Below are 9,863 nucleotides of genomic sequence, written 5' to 3'. Positions count from 1 at the left end.
AGTTTTCTGTTTCTAAGGGTAATTTTTCCAGTTCTTGAGTTAACACTTGCCAGGTCTGTGTAACTGGTTCTTATTTGTAAAGAATCTCAGGTTTTCTTGTTCAAAGATTAGTTTTACATTTAAACCAAAATATACCCTGACTAATGTCTGTACACAAATAGATTATGGATTGGTCATGTTTCAATTCTTGGACTCTATGATTCTAATTTGGTCTTGATAGTTCAGATTTTAAAACGTAGAGCCCTAGAGTTGAGTTCTTCAAAATCTGTTTACTGGTGAATGGAGACATTCAAGAACTAATAGACAGGGTCCAAACTGGTTGGGGGCAGGAGCTCTCCACTTGGCTCAGCTGCCGGTCCAGTTCTGCTCAAATCCCATTTGTCCACACAGCATGCTGACTGGTCATGTGATCTTTCCAACTGCCATAATTCAAACTATATTCTAATAGCACAATTAACTAGTGAGCTATCTTAATTAGGTTTTTGTCCAAGCAATTAACCCATTATTTTGGATACTGCAAGAGGCTTCCTTTTTGCCCATAAGATCTATGGAAGGTTGACAAACCCGTGGTTCCTATTGGCTGATGGGTTTTGCAGAGTTGCTTCCCTTCCATAGGTTTGGAATGTGATTGTAGGTTCAAACCACTTTGTTTCCAAAAAATCTCGAGTCCAATTCATTTTTTTTTTGCTGTTGAAGAAAAGTTTAGTTGACATGTCTTCATAACACATTTTCAAGCCGTGTTCCAGATTCCAACAACAGGAAAGAATTTCTCATCTCCCCCACCTATTACCTGAGTTATTGGTACACTCAACAGAGGGAACTCGTTTTTTTAATCAACATTTCTCATCCTGAAAACCTGATATTGGATCACCTTGATGCACTCCGTTCCAGAGAGAACAGCCCTAGTGTTTCCAATCTCCAATTCCTCATCTATTTTACCTCTGAACCCTAAGGCTGTTTACACGTGTCCTGAAGTGTGGTGTCAGAATTGTCCATTATATTTCAGTTAAGTTTATAAATCATCTCAGCAACTTAAACTGAAGTAACTCATCTTTTTTCACACCTTATTGGCTTGCCTTGCACCTTAAAGAATTTGCATATATGGACACAGTGCTTTAATCAAAATTGTGAATTTTTATTTAAATATAGTTTGACACCATGTAGGGTAAATGATCCAATTTCCAGAGAATTAAAAGTGGTGGATAAAGCAGAGGAATAGGATTGGTAGCTCTAATCAAGAATGACTAATTGCCCTCCCTCTGCTGTAGTGTTGGAAATTATAAGTAGTTTTTCTCGTATCAATTCCACCAGTCTCTAGAGTAACAACTCTGTTCAAAATGACCTGAGGAAATTCTGTAGCAGTTGATCTTTGACCTCTGCTTCTATATAGTGATTAGGTCTTGTGGACTTAAAGGGCCAGTATTTGGTATTAAATACTTGCCATTTATCTGGTTTAATACTCCTGTCCTTGGAGGCATCGGGCTAAGATGTATCTACTGTGAGGGAGTTGAGAACTTGGTAAAAAGATACAGTAATCAGAGAAATTTCTTAGTGTAGTGGTATGTGGAATTTGTCATCATAGAATGGCTAAGACATGGCATCACTGCATTTTAAGGGAATGCTAAATGGGGAGAAAGGAATAGAAAGATGTTATCAGGTAAGGTGAAGAATGGGAGGAGGTTCATGTGAAGCATAGACCAGTTTAAACCAACAGATCTGTTTCTGTACAGTGGTGTTGATGTAACTTGACATTTAAACTAATCCTCAGATCTTCAACGAACATTGACATGGTGGCTTAGCTAAACTGCACATCTTTACTTCTGATGGATTACAGCAGTTCTTGCATTCTCTTCTCTTCAAGGTTCACTAAATAGTTGAGATTTCATCTTTCCTTTTGGATGTTGCTGCTTATCTTCACCTGAAAGCTAGAAAGCACAGGTTGATTGTGACATGAACCATGAATGCTCATTTGGTGCACAAGAACATGAAAAGCAGTACTGAGGAGAAGGGGCAACCTTAGAATATGTGCTTAAGACTTGGGGGGAGGGGAGGAGAGACTTGAACCCATAATCTCTGGATTCTGAGGTGAAAATGCTATGCTGACGCTTCTCCATTTGCCCACTGTTACACCAAATCCCTACATGCTTTCCATACCAGATAATCCTAATTGATCTGTCTTTGAAGTTCCAATTGAACCCAAGCACCTACAATGTTTTAGAGGTGGGCTCCAAATTTTTATTACCCTTTTGCGTGAGGAAGTGCTTCCTGACATTGCCCCTCTCTATCCAGCTCTAATCTTAGTCATGTTCTGGATTCTCTCAATAGAGAAAATCTCTCATCAAATCTTCCCATCATTTAAGCAGCTCAATTTTCCCTTTATCACATTCAAGGAAACGCGTTTAGTTTGTGACCTGTGATTATAATTTAAGTCCTTGTCTTATTCTGGTGAATGTGTCGCACCAGTCTCCAATTACAACTCCGAAAGTATTTTAACTCAGCGGCATTACAGAAATTGTCATGCCTAGATCTGTTGCGAACTAGCAGATTGGAAGGGCGGGGGGGCAGGCAGGGGAGAAAGGATTTTTTTTGTCCTGCCTGTCACTGGAATCACAGAGCAGACCATGCAAAGGTCTGTTGACCTTAGGTGGGATTTTCCTGTTTTGGGGTGAGCGTGGCCATTCTCTTCCCTTGCAAAGCTGTGGGGCTGGAAAAGATTACAAATTTAAATGGAGGGATAGGAAAACAAGGATGAGAGTTTTATACATTGGGAGCCAATGTAGATCAATGAACAGTATGATGGGTAAACAGGATTTGGTGTGATATGGGTACAGATATCAGAGTTTGAATGAAATTAAATCGCTTCCCTTGATTTTCATCTCAAACCCATTAACTCCAGCAAAGGCTGCCAATTAGTTGAAATGTCACTTGAGCTGTTCCAATAACTATAAGGATTCTGGAGGAGGTCTGAGGCTAGAAATTTTGCAATTATATTTTACTTCCTGATTCCCCAATACAAGATGCAAGTTAGAAGTGTAATGGAATATGCCACTTGCTCACATCAGTGCAACAACACTCGATGCTTGACACTGTTCGAACCAAAGCAGACTGCTTTATTGGCAACCCATCCACCACCTTGAGCACTCACTCCCTCCACCAGAAGGGCACCGTGGCCACAATGTATACCATATACAAGATGCAATGCAACAACTTGCCATGGTTTCTTTGACAATATTTTTCAAACACAATCTCTATTATCTGGAAGAACATGGACAGCAGATGCATTTGAACACCAGCACCTGTAAGTCTCACACCATTCCAAATTAGAACTGCATCTTCCTTGTCAAATTCTGGAACTCCCATTGCCAGCAGCACCGTGCGTGTACCTACACAAGGACTACTGCAGTTTAAGAAGGTGACTAACCCCTACTTAAGGGCAATTAAGTTTGGGTAATAATTACTACCTGTTGCCCACATTTATTCCAGTCATGCAGCTTCAATAGAAGTCTTTGTTGCCATTTTTCCAAGGCTATCATGTCATATTTGGCCAAATTTCAAAAGCTGTAATTATCTCGGAAGAGGGTTCTGAGTTCACTGTTTGATTGACAGTTTAAAGAGCTATTAAAGGAGTCTCTCCCTTTGATGTGGCATCTGAAGAGCAGCTCGAGGAGGTTTTCTGGTGCAGTGGTAGTGTCTATACCTCTAAACCAGAAGCTCTAGGTTTCAATCCCACTGTGGCATTCAAAACATTGACCAACAGGTTGATTTATCAAACTGCCTATCCTTAGAATCCATAGAATCTCTACAGTGCAGAAGGAGGCCATTAGGCCCATTGAGTCTGTACCAACCACAATCCCACCCGGGAATTATTCCCGTAAGCCCACACATTTATCCTGCTGATCCCCCTGACACTAGGGTCAACTTAGCATAGCCAAACAACCTTAACCCGCACATCTTGGACTGTGGGAGGAAACCGGAGGAAACCCACGCAGACATGGGGAGAGAGTGCAAACTCCACACAAATAGTGACCCACCCGAAGACAGAACTGAACTTGGGTCCCTGGTGCTGTGAGACAGCAGTGCTAACCACTGTGCCACCATGCCACCCTTCCAGTATGGCAGGCTGTAAGAGTGGAAGAGTCGCTTGGTCAGCCACATCTGTGTATTGCTTGCAGAGTAACAGCCTCCCCGTGTTAAAAGATGCCACGTCCAGGTTCTTGCCATGAGTATACTTTATTACAAGTATTCTTGTTCTCCAGGCTTCGAGTGACTACCAGAGAGAGAGTAGATGGTTGTTTTTATAAGATGTTAATCCCCATGAGATTTAAAATCTTTGACACAAAAACAGAAAATGCTGGAAAATCTCAGCAGGTCTGACAGCATCTGTGGGGAGAGAATAGAGCCAACGTTTTGAGTCTAGATGACCCTTCGTCAGTACTTCGTAAAATCTTTGAATAGGTTTCTAGAATGGGAGATTTTTTCACTGTAGGAGTGAAATTGTTAGAGGTTCATTGGTTTCTCATCTCTACATAGTTCCTGAGGTGGATACTCGGTGAGTTGGCATGAGTGTATGCAATGCCACGGAGTGGGGTGGAGGAAATTATTTGGCAATGAAGGGCCATGGGAGCATGAGTTGGGCTGGAAGCTATGAGGTGCTATGGGGCTTGGTGGAGGGGTGGGAGTTGGAGGGCCTAACAGCTTCCGAAATAACTGGGATAAAGTCCCAGATAACCAAGACTGGCCTTCTAACCAGCCCACCTTGGCACTTGTCCACCCTTACAAAGAACAGAGAAAATTACAGCACAAGATCAGGCCCTTTGGCCCTCCAAGCCTGGACTGACCATGCTGCCCGACTGAACTAAAGCCCCCTACCCTTCCGGGGATTGTATCCCTCTATTCCCATCCTATTCATGCATTTGTCAAGACGCCCCTTAAAAGTCACTATGGTACCTGCTTCCACTACCTCCCCCGGCAGCGAGTTCCAGCCACCCACCACCCTCTGTATAAAAAACTTGCCTCATACATCTCTCGCACCTTAAACCTGTGCCCCCTAGTAATTGACTCTTCCACCCTGGGAAAAAGCTTCTGACTATCCACCCTGTCCATGCCTCTCATAATCTTGTAGACTTCTATCAGGTCTCCCCTCAACCTCCGTCGCTCCAGTGAGAGCAAACCAAGTTTCTCCAACCTCTCCTCATAGCTAATACCCTCCATACCAGGCAACATCCTGGTAAATCTTTTCTGTACCCTCTCCAAAGCCTCCACATCCTTTTGATAGTGTGGTGACCAGAATTGAACACTATATTCCAAGTGCGGCCTAACTAAGGTTCTTGTTGCCCCCTATGCTCTGCTTTCCCCGAGCCCATCCCAACCCTCCCTCCCCCAGAGCGGAAATCATGTGATTTGGAATACTTTTTATGGAGATGGGTCTAGTGAGTCGGGAAAGTTCCTGACTCTAGGTACCTGCTTCGGAAGGGAAAATCCGGCCCATGGAGCGCAAAAGCAAGGAAGTAATGCTAAATTTTTATAAAACGTTGGCCAGGCCCCAGATTTGTGCTCAATTCTGGAGACGTACTTTATTAGGAAGGATGCCAAGGCTTTGGGGAAGATGCAGGGGAGATTTACTAGAATGGTTCCAGGAGTAAGGAGCTTCAATTGTGGAGAGACTGGAGAAGCTTAGGGCAGAGAGGCTAAGGGATGATTTGATAAAGGCGTTTAAAATCATGAACGGTTTTAAACAATGAACAGTGGCAGGAGGGTCAGTAACCACGGGACACTGATTTAAGGTGATGGGTAAAAGAACCAGAGGCAACATGAAGAAACATGTTTTTATGCATTGAGTTGTGATCTGGAATGTGCAACTTGAAAGCAGATTTGAGAGTAACTTACAAAAATACTTCGAAGGGGAACACTTGCAGAGCCATAGGAAACGACGAGGGGAGCGAAACTAATTGAATGGCTCTTTCAAGGAGTCAGCACAGACACAATGGGCCGAATGGCCTCCTTCAGCGCTTTATTATTCTGAGTCTAGCATTGGAGCCAACCTGTGCACACTGAGTCTCCACAAACAGCAGTGTAGTAAATAGCAAGATTTTTGTTGTGTGATGTTGGTCGAAAGGTGAATACCAAACCATGTTTGGCTGTCAGTTCCAAACTAAAGCAGTAGCAATATTCAGTAATGGTGTCCCGACTTTAGAATTGATGCTTGTCGTGTTTTTTTTACCTTAATCACCATTGTCTGCGGGAAGCCAGAAGTAATTGACAACCTTCCTGCCCGTACTGGGAGACGATATTTCCTTGCGCTTCACGGGTGGGAGGTCGTTGAAGTAACCCTGTGCCTGTCCCTCACGGCCGGGCGAAGCTGTGCGACACCTCAACCTGCCAAAGGAAACCACTTTAAAATCTCGGGGAAACTGCGCCCCTCTGTAAGAGACACGAAACATCTGGTGGAAAGGAGTTCACAATAAAAATGTTTACGTTGACTTTAAGCTCAGTTTATAAAACCAGAGATTGAGACCCACTGGAGTTCCACCCAACAGCAGCATCCAACACCAGAGTCGCCGATGTTTGGGGGAGGATCCCCAATTATTCTTGGCAGGTGCAGCACCACAACGTGAGTGCCAGAGTGAAGGGGGCTGGGAAGGTGGGGGAAGGACAGAAGGAGGCCACTCAGCCCCTTGAGACTTTTCCACCATTCACAAATCGTGGATGATCGATCCCAAAACTCCCGTCCACCTGCCTGACCTTGGAGAGACTTAGAAGATGTTGGAATCGATCCACACTGAGGAGAGGGGCAGCTAACAGTGACTTACTTGGCAAAGGGCAAGTTATTTTTTTATTCAGTCGTGGGACATGGGCGTCGGTGACTGGCCCAGCATTTATTGCCCCACCCTAGTTGCCCTTGTTCAGAGGACAGTTTAGAGTCAATCACATTGAGTCTTGAAGCTCTGAATCAATTTAAGAGTAAGAACAGTGAAGGCTAAAAAGCCAACAAGGGAAGTGCTTGTGACATCAAATCTCAGAGATAAGGAAGGGCACAGAGAGTGGATTACGGCACCAGCATCCTCAAACAGGCAGTGTCACTTAGATGGATGTATGGAATCTCAGTGAAGTGCCATACAGAGGTTTTCAAATGAGCAAATAACCCACAGCTTCTTCCTGTCCACCATTTAGTTTATTAGTGTCACACGTAGGTTTATATTAACACCGCAATGAAGTTACTGCGACTGTTACAGCCAGGAATTGAACCCGGGTCCCTGGCGCTGTGAGGCAGCAGTGCTAACCACTGTGCCACCGTGCCAGCCTGATGCGCACCAATTACAAAAGAGAAGTGCCTCATTATTTCAGTGTTCAGAAGCTTACCTTTCAGGATTTATATGAAGCCAGTCATCAGTTTCAGCAAAGTCTGCCTCGCCTTCCTGCAATAATCCACAGATAGAACTTACATGTATACCATTGCTCCGTGTCATTGACTGATTCATAAACACAAACGCAGTCACACAAAATATTGGTAACAATGAGTTGGAGCGAGCACCAAGTGATCCACCTGAGGGAGCAGACGGGGCCTCGATTCAACATTACATCAAAACGCAGCACCCAGTGCAGTGCTACACCTCAAATTGCTTAACAACACAATGAATGGAATGACCCAATAATATCAGTGGCCTCCACATGAGTCTCCACCTTCTTGATCCCTTAAGCAACAGGTGGGGATGTGGGATTATCACCACACACATCTCCAGTAGGGAGGCTGGGCTTGTTCTCCTTACAGTAGAGAAGGCGAGGTCGAGATAATAAGTGTGTTTAAAACCATGAAGAGTTTAGATTGACTTTGGGTGACACAGTCTTTAGCACTGCTGCCTCACAGCACCAGGGACCCGGGTTTAATTCCAGCCTTGGGTGACTGTCTGTGTGGAGTTTGCACGTTCTCGCTGTGCATGGGTTTCCTCCGGGTGCTCCGGTTTCTTCCCACAGTCCAAAGATCTGCAGGTTAGGTAGATTGGCCATGCTAAATTGCCACTTAGTGTCCCAAGATATGCAGGTTAGGGGGATCAGCAGAGTACATATGTGGGGTTACAGGGATAGAGCCTGGGTAAGAAGCTCTGTCGCAGAGTCAGTGCAGACCTGATGGGCTGAATGGCCTCCTTCTGCACTGTAGGGATTCTATGAATCTATGAGAATAAATAAAATGGAACTGTTCCCTCTGGCAGAGGACACAGATTTAAGATGATTGATAAAAGAACCAGAGGCTACATGGGGGGGGGGGGACAAGCTTCTACTCAGTAAGAAGTCTCACAACACCAGGTTAAAGTCCAACAGGTTTATTTGGTATCACGAGCTTTTGGAGCGCTGCTCCTTCATCAGGTGAATCCCCAGTCCAACGCCGGCATCTCCACATCAAAGCTTCTACTCAGTAATTGTTTTGTGTTTGAGGGGAACTGCCTGACAGGGTGGCGGATACAGATTCAATAGTAACCATCCAAATTAAATTGAATAAATAACCTGAAGGAGAAATGTGGAAAGAGCTGGGTTTTACATGTTTTTCAAGTTTATTTGAGTTTTGGAGATAGCTAAATTGGGATGTGATATCCCTGGATTTCCAGAAGGTATTTGATATGGGTAATGGTGTGTGGGTAATATATCACCCATGGCTAGAGGACTGGTTAATGGGTGAGATTAAACAGTTTGGGTTTATACTCACTGGAATTTAGGAGGATGAGAGGGGATCTGATTGGGGTATATAAAATACTAAAAGGAATTGATAAAGAAAATGTAGACCAAGTATTTCCCCTTGTGGGGCAATCTAGGACAAGAGATCGCAGGTATAGATTGTGAGGGTGTAGATTTAAAATTGAGATGAGGAGGAACTTCTTCTTGCAGAGGGTGGTGAATTTGTGGGACTCGTTGCCCCATAGCGCGGCGGAGTCTGAATTGCTGAATGATTGCAAGGAGATAGATATATTCCTGATTTTAAAAATGGGTTAAAGGGATATGGGGAACAGGCGGGGAGGTGGATTTGAGACCGGGAAGAGATCAGCCATGATCTGATCGAATGGCGGAGCAGGCTCGAAGGGCTGAATTGCCTACTCCTGCTCCTAATTCCTATCAGCAGAGAGTAGGGATAAACAGGGCATTTTCAAGTTGGCAGACCGTGACTAGCGGAGTAACCACAAGGCGCAGTACCAAGGCCTCAGCTATTTACAAATCAATATTAACAACTAGACAAAGATACAGACAGTAACACATCTAAGTTTGCTGAGATTACAAAGTTTGGTGGGAATGAACGCTGTGAAGAGACAAAGAGGCAGTAAAGAAATAGAGACAGGTTAAGTGAGTGGGCAACAAGATGGAAGATAAGAGTGTAATGTGGGCAAGTCTGAGCTTACACACTTTGGTCATAAGAATAGAAAAGCAGAATATCTTTCAAAAGAGGTGAAACTTCTAAATGTTGATCATAGAATCCTACAGTGCAGAAGGAGGCCGTTTGGCCCATCGGGTCTGCACCCACCGCAATCCCACCCAGGCCCTATCCCCACAACCCCATATACTTACCCCAGCTAGTCCCCTTGACACTAAGGAGCAATTTAGTATTGCCAATCCACATAACCCGCACATCTTTGGACTGTGGGAGGAAACCGGAGCACCCGGAGGAAACCCACGCAGACACGGGGAGAATGTGTAGCCTCCGCACAGACAGTGACCCAAGCTGGGAATCAAACCCTGGTCTCTGGCGCCGTGAGGCAGCAGTGCTAACCACTGTGCCACTGTGCCGCTCAACAGAGATTTGGGTATACGCGTACGAGGAACTCAGAAACTTAGCATGCAAGTAAAGATCAGAATTTGGAAGGCAAATAGCATGTTGTTCT

The 9,863-nt window shown here is 44.4% G+C and overlaps 1 protein-coding gene across 1 annotated transcript in view; it reads right to left on the bottom strand.

Annotated features, from left to right (window-relative positions):
- Nucleotides 1–1,118: 1,118 nt before the first annotated feature.
- Nucleotides 1,119–9,863, bottom strand: part of LOC144499030 (uncharacterized) — a 32,444-nt gene continuing 23,699 nt past the window's right edge. The window contains exons 7-9 of the mRNA XM_078221084.1: nucleotides 7,360–7,415; nucleotides 6,221–6,375; nucleotides 1,119–1,925 (exon numbers count right to left, since the gene is read on the bottom strand). Of these exons, the coding sequence (XP_078077210.1) occupies nucleotides 6,222–6,375; nucleotides 7,360–7,415 (210 nt within the window). The 3' untranslated portion in view covers nucleotides 1,119–1,925; nucleotide 6,221. The remainder of the gene's footprint in view (nucleotides 1,926–6,220; nucleotides 6,376–7,359; nucleotides 7,416–9,863) is intronic.

This window comes from Mustelus asterias, chromosome 9 (genome assembly GCF_964213995.1).
Source record: "Mustelus asterias chromosome 9, sMusAst1.hap1.1, whole genome shotgun sequence".
NCBI classification, from domain to species: domain Eukaryota; kingdom Metazoa; phylum Chordata; class Chondrichthyes; order Carcharhiniformes; family Triakidae; genus Mustelus; species Mustelus asterias.
The sequence above is the reverse complement of the archived record's forward strand: the minus strand, read 5'-3'. Positions and strand labels throughout refer to the sequence as shown.